The sequence below is a fragment of the Homalodisca vitripennis genome, chromosome 8 (assembly GCF_021130785.1).
Source record: "Homalodisca vitripennis isolate AUS2020 chromosome 8, UT_GWSS_2.1, whole genome shotgun sequence".
Lineage (NCBI taxonomy): Eukaryota > Metazoa > Arthropoda > Insecta > Hemiptera > Cicadellidae > Homalodisca > Homalodisca vitripennis.
Genome location: NC_060214.1, coordinates 114,760,550 through 114,781,727, shown reverse-complemented (window position 1 = coordinate 114,781,727; position 21,178 = coordinate 114,760,550). Strand labels below are relative to the sequence as shown.

The window sequence follows — 21,178 nt, the reverse complement described above, 5'->3', positions numbered from 1 at the left end:
TAGCGTGACCCTGAAACATGTTGAGTTGAGCTCATTTTTTATTTCTTTTTTTTAAGGAGAAGCCGATCCCCTTTTATGCCTTACTCTGCCCGTCCTCATGGGCCACTGGCCTGTGAGAGGATCTCATCAAACAGAATAAGGGAGAGAGTCGATACAGTACAAGGCTGATGGTACTGATAAAAAGTGCAACGGTCACAGACAGGATTCGAACCTGCGCTATCTGTAACTCAGACTCAAAGTCCAACGTCTTAGACCACTCGGCTATCGGTACTCCCAATTGTAATGTAGAAGGAGGGGATACGACCTTCAGATCTTGAGATATATGACCATTTACAAATTAATGACTGATTTAAAGATCATTACAGATTAATCGTGAGATTAATGACTTCTGCAAACTCATTAAAAATTGCGTCTTATTCTTCTATTAATGTTTTTTTTATTTGCCGTTCTCCAAAAAATTGAAATTTCAATGAAATTATAGCTTTTAATGGAGCTTAAGTAAAAGTAACAGGGCCGTAAAACTTACCATTTTGAAATTTTTTTAATTTTGGGAGAAAGGTCATCCGATCCACCTATATACCAGCTAGAATGGGGTATACTGAATATTCTCAGATCTCCCAGTAGTTGTAATCCCCTTTATCGTCAGCATAGATATTCTTATGTCCTACTGTACACATTTCAAATACTAATACCCAGCTGTTTTTCACTGGGCATGATTTAAAAATGGCAAAAAGTATCACTTTAAATTTATCTTATTCCTTGCGAAGGGACAAATATTTTGGTTGTTCTTTTTTCCCTTTAGGAAAGCTATCGTGAAGAATTTTGGATATGTAATGTAAAAAGAACACCAAACCGATTATTGATTGTAACACCATTGCAGTCCGAGACTTCGAGTATATACATATACTTCTTTATACTCTCTGTTCTCTATGTTTGTACATTTGTAGGTTATGGTTTAATCACCACTGTGTTGTGTTTTTTGTGTAGTAGGTCTTCCGACTCCGAATTTAGTGTCAGTGTCAGATTGATATAAATTTGGAGCATATGTTTGTAATCACTACCTGTTGATAACACAAAATAAATTAACCTCTTTCTGAATAGCGTATTATTTCGTGAGTAAAACTGTTCGAATTTCAGCACTTAAAGTATATTTATTTGTAATCTGGCAAGTGCAACTGCTAAATATTAGCTCTGAACTAAATGTTACCTTTAAAATTCTAAAACCCTAACATGTCCTTAGCTCAGATTGACAAGGTTCTATCTGGACATTATCTAGTTTTGATAAAAAACGCTCCTCAAAGATTTAGTTTATTACTATTCGACAATTTAAAAGAAAAATCGTACTATCTTAATGTATCTTTCTGAAAGCGGGATTCCCTCATTTTCAGTTTTTGTTTGTGTACTTGGCTGCATTATAATAAGAGGCCACCAACACAATTGAACCATACATTGATATCATGATATTCATGACCATCTAAAAATACAGAAATCAAAATGTCAGACTAGATTACGTAATAGATATTTGAAATAACACTATAGTTCTGTTGGTTTTAAACCTTAAAAATAAATTATATTGCTGTCAGTAATTGTTCAACACTCAAGTGATCAATAATACTGATTCATCAATATTCATAAGTAAAGAGTCCTCGATACAACTATTAATATCAAATTATGCCATATTTTAATGATGTATTTCAAATTATAGTGTAAAACGTAATAATGTTATGGTCAATAAAAAGCAATCTAGGATATGCATTTATAATATATAACAAACAAACCAGTATAACATTTACTTGCTTTTTACTATTTTGAAGGATAAATATGTCTGATACAGATAAAACGTGCATAACCACTGCACTTGCTGCCATTACAGACAGATCTGCAGTATTAGTGTTAGTAAAAGGTAATTCAGTTGTAACTCATGGGTGGAGTGCGATAAACGAATCTGGAATTCTAGACTATCAATTGATATAAAAGTATCTATAGTCCTCAATAACAATCATATGTTTTAAATTAAAATATGTATTTAATATTTACAGTGATGATGTCATAAATAATAAATGAACCAGAACTATCAAAAATAGGAAAACTCATAAGTAATTAAAAAATGGCGGGTAGGGTACGATAAGCGGACCCGGTTTTTATATCGAAGAATATAGTCATTGATACCTAATATTCGCATCTCAAATCCTAGACTGTCAATCGATATAAAAGTACCTATAGCCCTCAATAACAATCATATGTTTTAAATTAAAATATGAATTTAATATTTACAGTGATCAAACAAATTATTATAACCAAAATTAGGAAAACTGAAGACGACCATATTTACTCCTCTCACAGTTACAGTTGTTGCTTTCCCACAAATTTCACATAATGGGTTTTTTGGTACGAATCCAACATGTTGAAGCCACGAAAAAGCAACGTCGTGTAGTTTTCTAAAAAAAATTGACTGTCATTTTTAATAATTAGAATTACTTATGTAAAATTAAAATATTATTCTACGTGTATTATTTTTGAGTGTTTACAGCTGTTGATATAGATTATTTAAGTTAATAGTTCAAAATAATTAATCAGTATCGATTGATTATATCGATGGTTATGATTAAGTAATATCGTTTGCCAATTTCGATATAAAAAACCGGGTCCGCTTATCGTACCCTACCCAAAATGGCATAAATAATAAAAGAACAAGAACGATCAAACAAGTTCTAAACAAAAATAGGAAAACACATAAATAATTAAGAAATGATTGATAACAAACATATGGAATGGAAAAATAATTGATAACAATAATTAGAATAGAAAATGGAAACTTGAAGAACTATCTATATGTTTTCTCCTGGGTAGCAATTTTTAACTGCTTTTAGGAAGTGGTTGAATGCGTCTTCAGAAAATCGTACCTTTCTTCTATATTAATATTCACAGAGATGATCTGCGAGAAGGTCGGCTGGTATACCACTTTTCAAACTGCATTTTACGGCTTTCCACAAACATTCAACTGTCTGAGTGTTGGCACCCGTTGCTGGGTCTAAAGAATTTTCACTATTATTGACAGTAAAATAGACAAAACCACATGCACTTAATCCAAAATACGCTTTCTAGATGTCTTTGACTATGGTTGTTTCAGGCTTAACATTTCTTAATATAGAGGAATGAGGGTTTTAGCATGTCGTTTTTTTTTTTCAGGACAAATCTCAATTCCATCTTTTTGTCCTTCTGGTATGGTTTCAATTAAACCTAAAATCCAGGTTCCTTCTACTAACCTCCCTTTGTTATATTTTTGTTTTAATTTTGAAATTTTCACCACCACTCCAAGACCCCCAAGCTTTTCTTCCTTATTAAACTGTTCATCAAACCACACAAAATAAACGTCTTTGCAAAACAACAGCCAGTCATATATCATACTACTTAATGGGCTGTGTAAATCCAAACTACACTCAAGAATTAAAAACTCATAGTTTGTCTGATTTCTGGAAAAAAAGTACATCAAACTCACAATGTTGCGTAGTCCAAACTTTGATCCTTGAAAGAAACTATTCTTCAGTACATTTTTACTAAAATTATGTCCACCATTACCTTCTTTTTTGCATCGGATATTTGCTCCTCTCACAGTTACATTTGTTTCTTTCCCACAAATTTCACATAATGGGTTTTTTGGTTCTAGTCCAATATGTTGAAGCCACGAAAAACATGTCATCATCTTTGACTGTCATTTTTAATAATTAAATGTTACTTTTGTAAAATTGAAATATTACGTGTGTTATTTGAAACTGTTTACAACTGTTAATATAGATTATTTAAGTTAATTGTTCAAAATAATTAATCAGTATAGATTGATAATATCGATGGTTATGATTAAGTAATATCGTTTGCCAATTTTGATATAAAACACTGGGTCCGCTTATCGTACCCTACCCTACCCTAACCTATACCGAGATATTTCTGTTTCATTAACAGCTGAGCTGAATGATTTGTTCTCATAAAGATTTTTTGGTTTTGGGTTACTCGGTAACCAGTAACAGCCCAAGCCATTTTGTGCAAGCAATGTGGCATATATTAGTCATAGAAATATTACTACACTATGCATTGTTATAGTGTGATATGAATGGGTTTGGATTAGGTTATTGTAAATATATTTCTAGTAGTACCAGAGTTAAACATGACCTTCACAAGCTTACGTGATCTGAGCTTGAATTTTGGTAATATCTGGAGGGATGTTTTTCCTTTTTTTTCAGCAGTGCGGGATGGTGCCGAAGGTGCCACTGTGGCATTTCCGATCGGTACTTTCCCCATCTTAAATCACGTCCTAAATCTTACAACATGCTTGGAGGTTGGGCAAATACTGATCAGAAATGTCACTGGCCATCAGTGCGAGTTTCGGTGGCACCACCCCGCATTTCTTTGACATATAAAACTATTATTCATATTCATATTTAAATTCCTTTATTCACAATTGCACAACATGCACAGAATAGTGTCATTACATTACTTTCTACAAACTCTAAGATACATTTTAAGAAATTCATGTACAAAATTCTACACATTGTATTGTATTATAGTATCACTATAATACAATTTGTTCGAAAGTAATTGAAACAAAGTTCAACCATGTGTGTGGTATTTGAGTAATAGCCAGTAGAGACAGAAGATACTGTTATTTGTTAATATCTGTTACAAAATAATGTGTTCAGTTATTACGTACCTGTGATCTGTTACCATAGCATGTATGTGTTGACTTATTACGTATCTGTGACCTATTACCATAGTAGCATGTGTGTTGAGTTATTACGTACCTGTGATCTGTTACTATAGTAGCATGTGTGTTGATTTATTACGTACCTGTGATCTGTTACCATAGCATGTATGTGTTGAGTTATTACGTATCTGTGACCTATTACCATAGTAGCATGTGTGTTGAGTTATTACGTACCTGTTACTATAGTAGCATGTGTGTTGAGTTATTACGTACCTGTTACTATAGTAGCATGTGTGTTGAGTTATTACGTACCTGTGATCTGTTACCATAGCATGTATGTGTTGAGTTATTACGTATCTGTGACCTATTACCATAGTAGCATGTGTGTTGAGTTATTACATACCTGTGACCTGTTACTATAGTAGCATGTGTGTTGAGTTATTACGTACCTGTGATCTGTTACCATAGCATGTATGTGTTGAGTTATTACGTATCTGTGACCTGTTACCATAGTAGCATGTGTGTTGAGTTATTACGTACCTGTGACCTGTTACCATGGTTGAATGTTAGTATACAAAAATTTAACTAACTTGCTACAATGTAATATAGACTGATAAACTAATAAATTTATAAACAGGTTAATTCAAATTTCACTATACAACACAATTATTGTGTACTACGAAATCCTTATCTACTATTTGTTATTAGGCCACATGCGTACGTATTATAATAATAATAATGTCTTTATTTAGCAAGCGTTCATCAGTACAAAAACTGTTTTTTTCATGAAAACTCTTGTCAGACATATAGAACACATGGAGAACAATAACGTAAACCATAAAATAAACGTGAAACAATAAACTATAAAAACTAAACTAACCTGATGCATATGCATGGTCAGGCAAACACCACCTTCACACTCCCCTTAAATTTCTTACAGCTATAACTTTTTAAAGTGGGTGGCAAAGCATTGTATTTCTTTGGTCCAAAGTAACTAAAAACCTTTTTCCCCGTTTCCAGCTTTGTCTTTGGTAGGTGCAATAGGCTGTTCTGACGGGTACTACGCACATTAATTTCTTGCCTGAATACCAGCTTTATTCCTGAGGTATTCAGGTTTTTCCCCGTCTGAAGAATTTTGTGGACCAGATTGACGGTTTGCAAGTCGGAGACACCCATGATAGACAACACCTTAGCATTTAATCTGTACTCGCTGATGTGGTCGAATTTTTTCAGATTGTAAACGAATCTCAGTGCTCTGTTCTGCAGACGAGTAAGTATCATCAAATTTTCCTGAGTCAGACAACAAGCAAAGCTGGAAGAGCATAATGTATAGCAGGAAATATTGTTGACCGAACAATTTCCAGCTTGGAAGATTCTGGCAAAATTGTGCTTAATCTGTAAAGGGCCTTTAATCTCATTGTCACTGTTTTACATATAGCTTTTGACATGAATGGAAAAATTGAGGTTTGGGAAGTCAATAGTGACACCAAGAATCTTTAGACTATTACTTGACATCAAAGGCTTACCGTCCACAAATTTATATACACCGTTCAGCGCAGCTATTCACTGACTGACTACTCGAAGATAACCGGTCTACAAGCATCACAGAACATTTATTAGAATTCAATAGCAAACCATGATCGTCTGACCATTTCTTTACACTCTCTAAATCAGTATTGACATGAAGGACAGCCTCAGCCGTTTCTGAGGGTTTAAAAGAAATCAATAGCTGTGAATCATCTGCGTAGGAATGCAAAGAACAGTGACTCAAGTGATCTTTCAAATCTGCTGTGTATATAAGAAAGAGAATCGGTCCTAAGCAACTGCCTTGAGGAACACCGACGAACCTAGGAAGTGCTGTCGATAACTTCCCGTTTACCTTTGTACGTTGCGTACGCCCAGACAAATAAGATGAAAACCATCTAACTGAGATATCATCAAACTGGTAAAATCTTAGCTTTGCTAGCAACAAATCAAAATTTCACTGAGTCAAAGGCTTGGGAGAAGTCAAGGGAAGTAATCACACTCTCTAGGCCCTTATCTTTAGCTGAAATAATTTCATCAATGACATTGAGAAGCGCTGAGCAAGTGCTAAAATCCTGCCTAAATCCTGACTGTATTTCATGAAGTAATCCTTCAGATTCTAAATATAAGACTAGTTGTTCTGCCACAACACTTTTCCAGTATTTTGAGATGACAGGAGGATTGAGATAGGTCGAAAGTCTGAAAACTAAGGTAGGATTGAGATTCTTTGGCAGAGGAACCACCACGCTCTGCTTTCAACTAGAAGGGAAGTTGCCAGTTTTTCAATGATACATTGACCAGGGGAGAAACTGCTCCAATGCAAAAGGGACTCAGGCCTCTAACCATTTTTATGGATATTCCATCCACACCAAATGCAGTACTTGTGATACTGTTCATCAACTCCTTTACCTTACTTTCGGATACAGGAGAAAAAGTGAAAGTAGAATTGTATCCCTGCACATTTGTTACTGTTAAAGAATTTCAGTTTTTCTGTGCTCACTGTCCCGTTACAACCCATAGTTGAGAAGTAATGATTTAAATCTTCTAGTTCAACAGAATGGTCCTTTTTCTTCAACTGACCTCATCAAACCACCAGCTCTTAAAGTAGCCCAGAAAGTTTTTTAGAGTTTTTTTGTATTCAAAGTATCAGTAAAATACTTTCCTTTTTCGCTGATCGTATGGCCACATTGAGTGCAATTACGAGCCCTGCAGTATGCATTCCTAGAAACCTGTGTTTTCAGAGACAAATAAGTATGTTTACAATTATTCTTCTTTTTTGTAAGGTATGCTATGTTTGAATCTCTCCAAGGAGCTTTCTTTCTTGTTATTCTTTTTCTCACCAAGGGTGCACATTCATCAAACACTTGGACTATTTTTGTTGTTTAAACACATTAGCGATATCATCCACGTTTCGACGAGTCATTATGTTATCCCAGTGTATATTGGAAGCAACATCAATAAACGTATCACCGTCAAAATCTCTAAAATTCCTATATGTAATAAACTTTTCTTTGGATTTGGATTTTTTGCAAGGCACGTCACAGTAAGTCAACCTGTGGTCGGTGATCCGTCTACCATTGTGATAAAAATGTTGGACGTATCAACCATTCCTACGTCAAGGTAATGGGTCTTGTCTACAATTATCAAATCAATAAGAGAAAATGAACTTTCTGTGACACGTGTGGGCTGCTTAATAATCTGAGAAAGGCCCATTGATTGAAAAATTCTTTCGAGATATTTTACAATCAGCCCTCTTTTGGTTCAGAAGATTCACATTCAAATCACCCAGCAAAATCACTGAATCAACACCTGGTGACTCGTCGATGTACAGAGCGTGGATTAAGGAGCTCAAGGTCGAAATATGGAACGTCTGGGGACCTATATGCAATAATTAGATAAATTTTTTTTGTATTCAATTGTATTATTTGAATAAAAAAATCCATAATCAAAACATTATAAATATAAAATGTTGAAGATAACCTTGACAAGCACTCACATGACCTGAATTTTATTTTGGGTACTATCTCGAGGAATGTTTTTCCAGAAGAGTGGGATGGCACCGTGGGGGCTACCGAAGGTGGCACCGTGGGGGCTACCGAAGGTAGCACTTCTGGCCAGGGCATTTATGATCGGCAATTTTCCATGATCAGATCACGTTAGATGACTTGTAACGGAAATACCGATCATAAATGCCACTGCCAAAAATATGGGTTTCAATGGTGCCTTTTGTGTTACTCTGCACTACTGGGGGAGAAAAAAGAAAAAAATTCCTCGAGATATTACCTCAATTCAAAATCAGATCACTTAAGCACTCATAGATGTTAAAATTATGAAATATAAAATTACTGAAACACAAGAAATGGGGACACATAAATAAATTGCTGCAAGCGACACAACTGCAGCGGAAGCGGTAATCAGCCTACTGCTGGCAACTATGAGTATCATCTGTGTTTTTTTTTAATCTAAACTGGCTTGGCGTTATCTGCCTACATCTAACAGTGACCTTGACTAGTACTGCTTGACCGTACAACAATGCAGATACCAAACAATAATCAAAACTCATGCTACATTGTCATGTTCCCCGGTAAAAACCATACATCTTTATAATTTTATTAATAAGTACGCAGAAGGCTTTCGGAGGTCACATAACAGGCCACAGGCTGCATCCCTTGTACAAAAAGCTAGTACAAAATCAGTTAATCTGAGTGAGTCTGATGTTGATAAATTGGATTGTAACCCAAATTGGTTTATATTTACTCTTGAGTGGAGCCAGGAACAGAAATCTAGGTCTTTACTTTGACTACCTTATTTTCACTTCCACTGCCTCAGTTTTTTAATTGTTTCAGAGCGATGGCAAGTCTATCAATGACTGATTGCACAGAACCTAGATATGTGGTTGGTGTGGATGTCGGAACAGGCAGTGTGCGAGCAGCTCTGGTGACTATTGACGGAGAGCTTATCAAAATGGCCATTCATCCCATTCAGACGTGGAACTTCAAACCGGGGTTTTACCACCAATCATCTGACGACATCTGGAATAGCTGCTGCAAAGTCATCAGGGTAATGGAATGCAAAAGTTCCCTCATCTTTTAATATTTATGTATTAAATAAATAACTGATCTACTTATAACAGCCTGCTCTCACCTTTTTTTTTTTTTTTTTTTTTTTTTTTTTTTTTTTTTCTCTCCTTGGGGCGGCCTACTGCCATGCACTTAAGCCTCAAGGGCCTTTTGCGCACCCCGGAAACACCATGAGGCCTACCAGTCTACAACTTCAGCATTTCAACAAACCGCCGAAAACAACCTATCAAGTCCTCCTGGGAAAACTCGCCACCCCTGTTCAAGCTACCCTTACTTAGATAATTTATAATTCATTTTATCTATACCTGTAATATTGTATATTATTAATTAAATTGTCACTTATAAAACACATCATAGTAGGTAGTAAATCCTTTAATGCGTAATAAACCATTATCGTGTTATGATAAGGAATTTTACATACTTTAAAACACATACTTACATACTTTAAACTCTTCTGAATCTTACGATATCTGTGATTAGTATCAAGAGAGTATTTCTACACAATTAGAAAAATTAGTTTTTTCCAAACAGGAATTTACGTGGCTATTTATTACTTTGTGTTCTCTTCATCTTATTTATTGAAATAAAATAAGTAATTTGGTGAGTATACATTTTTAAAAATAAATATCGGAACATGTTTATTAATATTTAAAGCCTTAGTTGTCTGAGAGAATGATCGGAATCCTATATGAATCTCAGTCCAACAAATATACTTTATAGTAAATAAAAAATAGCTGGTAACACAAGAAAAGCTATTGGTATTTTCTCTAGCAAAGGACAAAGATCTTGTACAAACGTTCATCCCTTTTCTTGAATTACAAGAATGTAGAAGTACGCCACACCACTTTACACGTAACGGACTTCACTGAGGTTGAAGTGCAAATTTTCAAATCTGGATTAATTTTTTAATTACAAAATTTATATTTCTATTAACCATAAAAAAATAAAAAAACCTTAGGCTTGATCACAATATTTATTATTATAGTGTTCTCTAGTTTATTGTCAATAAAATTGTACCAAATATAGTTAGGTTTACAGTTTATAACAATTTAGAAACATTAAAAAAATGTATGTGTTTTTGATCACGAAACTCACGCTTCTTGTAGCACTTTAAATTTTTGTGCAAAGAGTCATACATACATATTCTGAAACTAGACTAAATTTGTCACATTTAGGCTATCTTGGAATTTAAAATTTTTATACCGAACTATATTTTCCATGCACACCCCTCCCCCTTTTTTACATGCAAATAACTAGTATATATTGAAAGTTTTCAAAAACCATGATGGTTCTTGGGAATCTGATCACACTTTATAAGTCAGAAACTGTTTATGATTTGGTATTTATTTACACAGCTAAAATAAATAATACTCCATTTTCAATATGAATGAATTGTTATGTCACCCTTAGGAGGTGGTAGCTGAAGTTCCAGCAGATTCTGTTAAAGGCGTGGGGTTTGATGCTACTTGTTCTCTGGTGGCATTGGACAAGACTGGATCTCCAATCTCTATCAGCCCTGGTGGTAAAGTATTTTTATGTTGTAAAAATAGCGTAAGAATATATGTTTTCTCCATTTATTATTATTGTTTTAGGTTTTACAGGGTCCCCACCCGACCGTGAAAACCGTGAAACCGGGAATAAGCCGTGAATTTCGTTCACCGTGAAAAAACCTTAAATAAGCCGTGAATTTTGTTTACATACCGTGAAAATCTCTACAACTTTTGAATAAATAAAATCAACACGGGTCGTCGTCAGACGATCATATGGGAAAGTTGACCTTCGCTATTGCAAAGTAAAAAGTAGCACGCAATGTAGGGGATAGACCACGAAGTTTGACAGGTGCTGCTATCTGAGCGATTTTAACTGATAATATGGTTTATAAACAAATGAGGAAAAGGAAGGGGGCGGTGGGAGATGACGCTTCCTGGCTCAAATCACGTGAGGCCTGTCTTTGTCTGTCGCCAGGTTCCGGGCCTTGGCTACGCTACGCGGCTGTAAACAAGGCATTCTCTGATTGAACGCGAGATTAATAACACAATTTAATTACTTGAATAGATTGTCGTTTAATGTAAACACTTTTCGTATTGGAGTTTTATTGTATCAGATATAGTCTATTATTGTTTTCATAAAATAAAAAAAAGTATACAAATCCTTAATCTAATGTAAGGAATTTAAATTACATTTTAACTTAATTTCATTCTATTAAATCCCTTATTTTATTTAAATATTAATGAGAAAAATGCTATTCAGTACGATATCTATATCGTTTGTGTGTAATGACCTGTTAAAACAATGTAATAATTATAAAAAATTGTAATTTATGGTGGACAATAAATTGAATTAATTTAGGGTCTTGCGTAAATAAATAGTATAATAATGTGACGGAGCAGAACCTACACGACACATATCAATTAACGCAGCGAGACCATAACTTTATAGGCCTATATAACTGTTTTAATTACCAGTAAGGTCGTTTGAGAAAACAATTTTATTTTTCATCTCTTTAGATATTAAACGGTAGTGATATGCGTTTGTCCTTATCAATAATATTTTTTATGATTCCTAAGCTGCATGGATATTACGAGTGGTACACGGTTTAAATCTTTTATGGTGAATGTGTGTTTAAATTGTATAATGTATTAGTAAAATATTACAAATGAAACGTCATGTTATAAAAACGTTAGAAAAAAAAACCATTGCATTTTTTCTAACCAGAACCAACAAACGTCAAGTAACTTTGTAGTGTTAAGCTTTATTACTACAAAACTACAAATCGAGGAAGTCGTCCAAGTATAATTTTGTCGGGTTCCATACGACTACGTTAACGCTATTAATCATTTCATGCAGATGAAAAATATATCGTACAAGGTTCATTTATTGTAATGTGGTGCAGCGATGTTATGGTAAAAATAACCTTTGTTGTCTACTGTCAATGAGAGTGGAAGGGGAGGGGTATATCGTGTACTCCACTCCCCCATCCTCGGGACAACAGCTGGTTTCATGTCTCAACATGAAAGATTTGTTTCCCCAGCTCGGCACTCCCAATCTTATTCTTATTGCGAGAATTGATATAAAGATTTAAAGCTTTTCATTCAACTCATTCTGACACTTTCTCACGGAAATTCTTCTGTTGAAAGAGGGTTCTCTGTCAACAAACAGTGTATAGTTTGAAAACTTGAAGGAGGAGAGTTTAGTCGCGTTGAGAAAAAGTTTGTGACGGCATATCAGCAGCAGGAGGATTGGAGGCAATGGAAATCACTAATGAATTAGTTCATGCTGCCAAAAATTCCCACGCCCACTACTCGGAGCACTTGGCAAAACAACGAGAAGAAATGAAAGACAAAATTAATTCTGAGAAAGAGAGGAAGCAAGCTGCAATAGAAAAAAATAGAATTGGAAGCACAAAAAATCCAGGTTTTGTCCGACGCCAGGAAAAGGGCAGCTGAGTTAGACGATAAGATACAGGAACTTAGCAAAAAGTGCAAATCGTAATTCACTTTTATTCTAGACATTTTTTATCAATTTCTTTATTTATGTGTACAAATATAAATTTTTTTTTGTATAAACTGGTACCAAATAACTTTTCTATAACAAGTTGTATATAATTTTTATACATTTAACGTTTATATGTTATTTTAATTTCAATAAAATTGCCTTTTCTTATGTACTAATTAAAATGTGAACCTGTGATTATGTGAAAATTTTCCTGTGGAAGAAATCGATCGAAATAATAATAATAATGTGTTAAACAAGAAAATATTTAATAATCACGCAAGTGTACTTCAATGGACTCAAACGAGTTAGCCTTAGCCAACGTACGAATCCTGTCACCCCTGCATCTTGTCTAACCTGTGTCAACAAAGTTCTCTTCAGATTTCAACAAACTTGTAAGTTAAAGAAAATTATGAGCTATGGTGCATGCTAATTATATTGAAATTTGTCCTTTGTCATTGCTTTGATGACTGTTATGATGATGTTTTTGTAAAAATAATATGCCTTGTTATATTCATTATGTAGCAAATCGCACATAAAATCGGGCGCTCGCCGCTCATTGCTTGCGTCGTAACCGAAGCCTATTGTTATTTTCGTTCTTTTTAGACGTTTCCGTCAATTCCTGCACGACCAATGACATCGTTAGTCAAAAGGGAAGAAGTTTTATATTGTATTTTACCGCTCTGCCGCGTCTGTAGTGTATACGTCTCAACTTCGCCCCTCTCCAACACGATTTTGTTTGTACCGGTAACGTTGTTTATGAAAACTTTTCCGACCTTGAATTTTAATTTTTTTAACCGTGAAAACCGTGAATTAGCCGTGAATTTGAGTATTTAGATTGAGTGGGAACCCTGTTTTAGTTCGCACATACTGCATATGTATTGAAAACAATTTTGAATCGCTTGAATGACAAAATTTTAGGATTTAAATCTTTTGGAGCTGACATAATATGCTATTGTGTGATGGAGGTGATGAGGTTTGATCATGCCATTTCAGAGCAAGGTAAACACTACAAGATATATCTGAAATGCTTGGATAACTTGGGCACAGGGGATATTACAGCAAGAGAAAATGTTAATTTTTAGCTCACTCAGTTTTATTGTTCTTTGAAATGTAATGTTAGACACTTTCTTAGCTTGAGACTTTCCACTTTAAAACATGGTGCATCCCAGTCAAGCATACAGGGATCATATGCTGGTACATCTAGAACTGTTTGGTCCCATTTTATAATACTGGATAAAAGGGTGCAGAATGCTGTCATAGCTGGAGCAGAACTTATTAAGCTACATTTTTACTGGCAATTAAAGTTGCAAGAGAACTTGTGCAGCTGCTGTCACGTGATGTGTACAAGAATGTGGAATTTTAATCACTGGAGTATGGCAAGAATTTGCAAAAGACGCTGTTGCTGGTTGTTGCAGAAATTAACACAGAATCTGTTTATACATGAAAATCATATCTCGGCAATGTTTAGAGTCTAAATTTTAATGTTCAATGTTTGCTTTACAATTCTTGCGAACAACAGCTGTCCTACTCTGATCGCGAGCACAGGGATCTGTTTCGACTTGATAATTTTACTCTCCGACATTACTTTCCAGTTCTCATAATCGGCTGTCCGGCACGAGTCACAACACCGCTCATGAGAGCTTTTGTGCCCATTTAGACATAAGTAGGATACAAAACTTGAGCATTTCTTGCCAGAAGCTTTGTATCGCATATAGCAATTAAGGTCCGTGCCTTTTGTCTATTCGTGGAATTTCCTAAAATTCATGTATGTAAAATTTACAGTTTGTTATATTTTGGTTATAATCTGATATTAGTAATTATTATTAGTAAATCTGTCAAATATGAACTGTTTGTTTGAAACATTGCATTTCTCAGACAACACACAAAATATTTCTCTTGGTTGGGAACACAGCTTGCAAGGCTACATGGTCTACTAAAGTTAAACTACTGTAGTATAGTGATGTGAGCTGGGATTATTTTCAGTGGGAAGGAAATTTATAAATGGGAATATTTCCAGGAAACTTCCTGAAGCCTTTATAAGTTCCCAAAACGAGGGAATTTGTGAAATAACTCGTTTAAATTGGTTTTATTTTGTCTTAAAACAGCTTTCAAACCTCAATAGGTTTCTAAATGATCATTAATAAAGCCAAATAACAAAGATTGTTATATGCCATGGCAAAAATTTCATCATGGAAGAAACTGAAAATCAGTTTGGACATGATGCGATGGAAGATGATGATGATGAAAACAATTATTAACACATAACAACTAGCCTACACTCATTTACTGAGCCCAATTTAATAATAGCCAATAAAGTGTTTTTCTTTTTTTTGGAAGACCTGATCTGAACAAATAGTGAAGATATCAAATCAGTAGCTTAGGTGCCCACTGACCTATACTTTTAAGAGGAAATCGTAAATTCCCGGAAACTTATTAATTTTGGGAATATTTCCGGCAATGTATAAATTCCTGGAAATTTTTACATCACTAGTATGATATATAAGTCAATGCTTGTACTTTGTGTTAGTTTGACACTCATGCAAAGGAAATAATCTGTAACAGGAGAAACTCAACAGAATGTAATACTGTGGATGGACCATCGTGCCGACAAAGAGGCAGAGGCTGTTAACGCTACAAGACATCCAGTGTTGCAGTCTGTGGGAGGCAAGATATCACTGGAGATGCAAGTGCCGAAACTGATGTGGCTGAAAAAGAATTTACCAGAGACATGGAGGAATGTGGATGCTTTCTACGACCTTCCAGATTTCCTCACGTGGAAATCCACCGGGGCTGAATCGAGGTATGAAATTTAAAGTTAAAAAGTGATAAAGGAAGTACGCAAATCTGTTTATACTGTGGGCATTTTGAATTTGTTAGTAAGTTACAAAAGAAAAACTCTCTAGAACTGGATAAAATTAAAAGCCATAAAGTTGAATGCCTTAATTAATCTGTAATGCTGAAAACCTGGCAGAACTATGAATTATGCATTTTTGTGAAAATCTAAGGAAAATAGGCATTTTTATGTGTTTAACAACATATTTGGTACTAAAATAGTCATAATAAAATTATCTCTGTTCTTGATATCAATTTATTAATATTAAAAAGTAAATAAAATTATGTATTGGTAGTTAAGTAATAATGATTAAAGTCTGAAAATAAATAAACTAACACTACCACTTCACAAATAAAGAAATTTGCCCACTTTATTTGAATTTTTTTAATGTATTGAAATCTAATCATACATCTATAACAGGATTAAAATTATAATAAATATGAAAAAATTCTTTATTTGAAAAACTAACTTAATATTTCTGTAAAGCCTCACCAGTGAATATATTTGTTTAAAGCTATATAGAAGGTTTGTCCACAAAGTAAGTTTTGTTTCTAGTTCTATCCGCGGCACCACTGCGATCGCAGTTCCTGATTCAAGGAGAAGAAACGTTCACAATTTTGAGATTGCTACTTACAATGATCTTTGTAATGTATGTTTGTAATGATCTTTGTAAATGCTTCTTTATGTCAGTGTTAATGGAAAATGCTGTTACTTGTAAAATCAGATATATGACTTGTTTTCTGAATTCAAAGAAAGCTAAACCAATTGAAATTCTGCAAATCTGCGAAGTTTATGGACAAAATGCTATGAGTGATTGAATAGTTAGAAGATGGATCAAATTGTTGAATGAAGGACGTAATAAAGTGCTCAATGAAGAACGAAGTGGATGCCCGTCTTTGGTTACTGATAGACTGGTTCACACAATTGAAGAGAAAGTTTACAATTAGTGCAATTTTGCTGAGGAATTTGTACAAATCTCACGATCACTAATTTATAAAATTACTGAAAAACTGAAATTTCAAATACATTGCTCACATTGGGTACCCAAAATTCTTACTGAACAACACAAAAAAACAATGGATGGGCACTGGGCAGTGCACTTCAGTTTTGACATGCTATGATGAGACGGTGATGACTTTCTTTCTCTGATAGTCACAGGGGATGATACTTGGGTATCTTAAGACACCCCTGAATGACAATTGATGGAATGGAGGCTTACTTATTCCCCAGTAAAGGTCAAGTCCAAGCAAATCTTGACACCTTGAACAGTCATGTGCATCTGTTTTTGAGACAGAAGACATTTTTTGATTGATTTCTTACCACGAGGCCAAACAATCAATACAGATGTTTACTGCAAGACTCTTAAGAAATTGCACCACACAATACAGAACAAGCACTGAGGATTACTGTCAAAAAGTGTTGATGTTTTTCTACGATAATGCCCGACCTCACCTTGACACTGTGACAAAAAAAACTCCTACAGGAATTAGGCTGGGACGTGTTTGACCATCCTCTGTACAGCCTGGATCTTGCTCCTAGTGACCTTCATCTCTTCTTACACCTGAAATCTTTCCTTGGTGGTCAATATTTCAACGATGATGATGAGCAGAAAGAACATATTACCTGGTTGAAAAGACAGGCAGCAACCTTATATGAAGAAGGCATACAAAAAATTGTGCTACACTATGACATGTGCCATTATGGTGGGGCCTGAGCCAGGTTGTGAGAGAGCTCCAACAGCAAAGCTCTTGTAAAAGATTGGGAAAAGAGGATAAGGAACTGTAATTGGAATAGGGCCTCAGGATTAAGACAAATCTAAAATGTTTATCTCTCCTTATGCTAAAGGGTGGGCATCTCTCCTAGATCAGAGTAAGGAGGGTGTAAGAATGATATTAGGTATGTTGACAGGACATGGCCCCCTAAGGAAACATCTTATGAGGGTGGGCTTTAGCCAGACTGACAAATGTAGACTCAGCGGAGAAGAGGAGGAATCAGCGGAGCATATTTGGTTAAATTGTCCTGCCATATCAAAAATTCAGAAAAGATTCCTGGAACATATCATTCTCCTCAGTCCCAAGGACATCAGAGAATAGGAGCCGTCAAATCTGATCGGCTTCTGTAAAAGTCTCAGATTCTGAGGACACAAATATAAGTAAGGGAGGGGCAAAGGACCTTTTTAGGACTAAGTGCGGAGACAAACTGTCTTTGTCCCTCAGGATTAAAAAAGACTACACACAGGATGTGACTACACGCACAAAATAAAAGTAATTTAAGAATTGTAGATTTTTGTACAATAAATATTTGTTCTGTATTTGTACACGTTTTTTTAGTATAACCAAATGGAACTTACTTTGTGGACTAACCTATATAACCTGATCTCCAATTGTTGTACTGTTGTGACACAGATCACTCTGCTCGGTGGTCTGCAAGTGGACGTACGAAGCCAGCGGAGAGGGGACACAAGGCTGGAACAAGCAGTTCTTCACCCAAGTGGGACTGTCAGATTTACTGGCGGATGACTGTAGAAAAATAGGTGAACCATTCTTGCAGGTATTCATAAGCCCATTCCTACCTGTGCTGTGTATTCCCTTTAGCTGCATGGTGTTTGAGGTATGTGCTATTTCTTCACTGGCTGTCCTTCGCATGGTTAACCCATTGAGGTAAATACACACGGTGGTTGCACAATGCAGCCCGAGACTGGTGCGTTTGACCGTACATATCGTATAATTTTGAATGTTTACTACATGATGTTGAAATGTCTCATCTAAGTATTTAGATACAACAAACACAAAATATTTTAATTTGTTAAGTGTGGTCGCCTATTTATTCTTTTTATTCTTGGTTTCATTTGTCATTTGTTTTGGAACAATTCTTTGTATTGTGTAACAGTCTGTTTACATTGCATGTAATAATGAAACATGATTCTGAAGTTGACAAAGTGTTATATATTTATTCATATCAAGTGTTGAATAATCTGGTATAAATAATTCATTAACCCATTGCGGATCACTGACGAGCACGGTGATAAGCTCAGGTCGCAAAAGCAAAAAAAAAAAAAAAAAAAGTAAAGAATGTCTTATTTTACCAGGCGAAGTTAGGGCTAAGAAGCCCTCTCTAACACTTAAAAGCGGTCTGCTTTTAAATTTTCCTCCAAATAGTTCTGTTTATGTCTAATAGATCGGGCGATCGTCTTCACTTGTCTACTAAGAGTGTTTAACAACGGTCTACGTTTAGAGTTTTCAAAAGTTTTATAAATATCCTACAGATCGCAGTTGTATGTCGAAGTTGAAAAATCATTCATATGAGTTTACTCTTTGCTTTTTAGCGCTTCTGATTGGGTGTTTTCCTCAGTTGTTGTTATAATACTTTTGAGGTTAGTGACACAACTAAACGATGCAGACGTACATGTTGGTGGGTTTAGTCTAGACAATGGCCCGGATGTTGCAATCGATTCGCCCGAGCCGCTTTATTTAGACTATGATTCAGACATCATCCCTGCCACGCCGTAACCTTGCTCGCGTGTTATCGTTCCTACATCACGGATACCCCAGCAGGCCCATATTCCATCTGAACGAATACCTTCGCAGCTGAATTTTCTAGTATACAATAGCGAGCGATACGATGTGGCGCACCATTGCTGTTCGTGCGGCCGCTGCCCTTGAATTAATTCGCGCCCACTGGTGCCCGCGCGCCAAAACAATACGATCCGCAATGGGTTAAAGTAATATTTTTCTTTGGTCTTGTTTTATTTTAAATTACTTTTATACATAAGGAAGTAATTTCTTACAACATTTTTTAACCCTTTCAGTACCAGACTTTTTTTGAGTATTAGTCAGAAGTGCCAATGTTATTTTTATTAGCGGTATTCAAAAATTGCCATGCCATTTTTAGCAATTTGTATAAGTTATTATAAAATGTCATAACTTTGTTATTTAATGGCTAATTTTTATAATTTTGTTTTGATTTGTACGTAAATGTGTGTATTAACACTGCATTTACTCAAAAAGGTATAAAAATATAAGTACTCACATTCAATTAAAATCAAGCACACTAAAAGAACACTTTACCTTCAACATATCTACAAATTTGTATCCAATCAACACTTAATTTAAAATATGATAAAAGAACATTTATTTTTAATGCAAATTGGGATAAGATTCATATAACAATATAATGTATTATATTTTTTTTAAACATCCTGTTTACGTTGGCATCGAGATTTAAATTTTATAGTTTTATCACAAATAGAAAAATGTTACAAGGGTAAAGCTCTTGACTATACCACATTTAATTGTTGCTGCCGCCTGCCACCAGGCCTGCAAAGACTGAACTACTACTTGAACTGAACTACCTCATTGGGTTAATCAAATTTGTTTTAATCATCTTTTGTTTTTGAAGGAAACAGGATTTTTCCGGACATTTGCCATCGTTCAGTGAAACAAGAAATCAGTAACACTACGTTTCGAGATCTGCAATCTGATCTCTTCTTCAGGTAAAGAACTAACCTAATACCTTGTTTGTACAAACTAAGTTTGTAATTATGTATTAGGTTAGTTCTTTACCTGAAGAAGAGATCAGATTGCAGATCTCGAAACGTAGTGTTACTGATTTCTTGTTTCACTGAACGATGGCAAATGTCCGGAAAAATCCTGTTTCCTTCACAATCCTTCCATTGTCAAAAATAATCTTCAAACTTTTGTTTTTCTTGCACAATTGTGTTTTCTGTGGTTTGTATTATTTTAAGAATTTGAATTTTACTTTTGAGTTCTTTGCCAATAAAATAGTACACATTTATATCGAAAATGCCATTTCGAGACGTAGATACCAGTATATAAACAGCAACTCAGTTTCTTTCTAGAATATTTAGTTCTGCTTCTGTCATGACGTTTTTTGAATGGGAAGGATAGGTTTTCAGCTTTAATTATTTTTTTTTTAAGCAGACTTGCACGATGTTCATACTCTGCCAGACATTTCTACAGTCCTAGACACTTGTACAGTTGATCTCCAAAAATCACCATTTGTGTCTAAAACATTAGAGATTCCAACCATATAAAAACAGTATCTGAAATTGGAGCTTAGTTGTGATAAGATAACTTGTCATCCACTGTCACTAATTCTGTGCTTGCTTAAGAGCTGGTTCTAGAGAAACATTGAAATTTTCTCTGTGGCAACTGTGAACCTCGTGCACTTTTACTGTTTTTGTTTTTTTTTTAATCATAGTGCTATGGGAGATACATAACTTATTAATATGCATCCAAATACTTTTTAGTTTTGTTGTACGAAAGTACAAAACTAAACAGTTTAGAGATTTTTTCTAAATAGTCAATAAAAATATCGTAAAAAGGAAATAAGCGTTTGGATGCGTATAATAAGGTCTTCACAATGAAGACATCAATAGACAATAGACAATAGACATCTCCCATAAACGTTACGATTAAAAATAAAGGTGTAAAAGTGCATGAGGTTTAACATAGTTCCCAATGGGGAAAATCTCAAGGTACTTAATATCTTTTATTGTTCTATCACTCTCTTGTACATTAATTTTGT

The 21,178-nt window shown here is 34.8% G+C and overlaps 1 protein-coding gene across 1 annotated transcript in view; it reads left to right on the top strand.

The window, feature by feature from the left end:
- Positions 1-985: 985 nt before the first annotated feature.
- Positions 986-21,178, top strand: part of LOC124367936 (FGGY carbohydrate kinase domain-containing protein) — a 53,407-nt gene continuing 33,214 nt past the window's right edge. Inside the window, exons 1-5 of the mRNA XM_046825148.1 lie at positions 986-1,112; positions 9,070-9,283; positions 10,714-10,825; positions 15,361-15,598; positions 18,037-18,164. Of these exons, the coding sequence (XP_046681104.1) occupies positions 9,074-9,283; positions 10,714-10,825; positions 15,361-15,598; positions 18,037-18,164 (688 nt within the window). The 5' untranslated portion in view covers positions 986-1,112; positions 9,070-9,073. The remainder of the gene's footprint in view (positions 1,113-9,069; positions 9,284-10,713; positions 10,826-15,360; positions 15,599-18,036; positions 18,165-21,178) is intronic.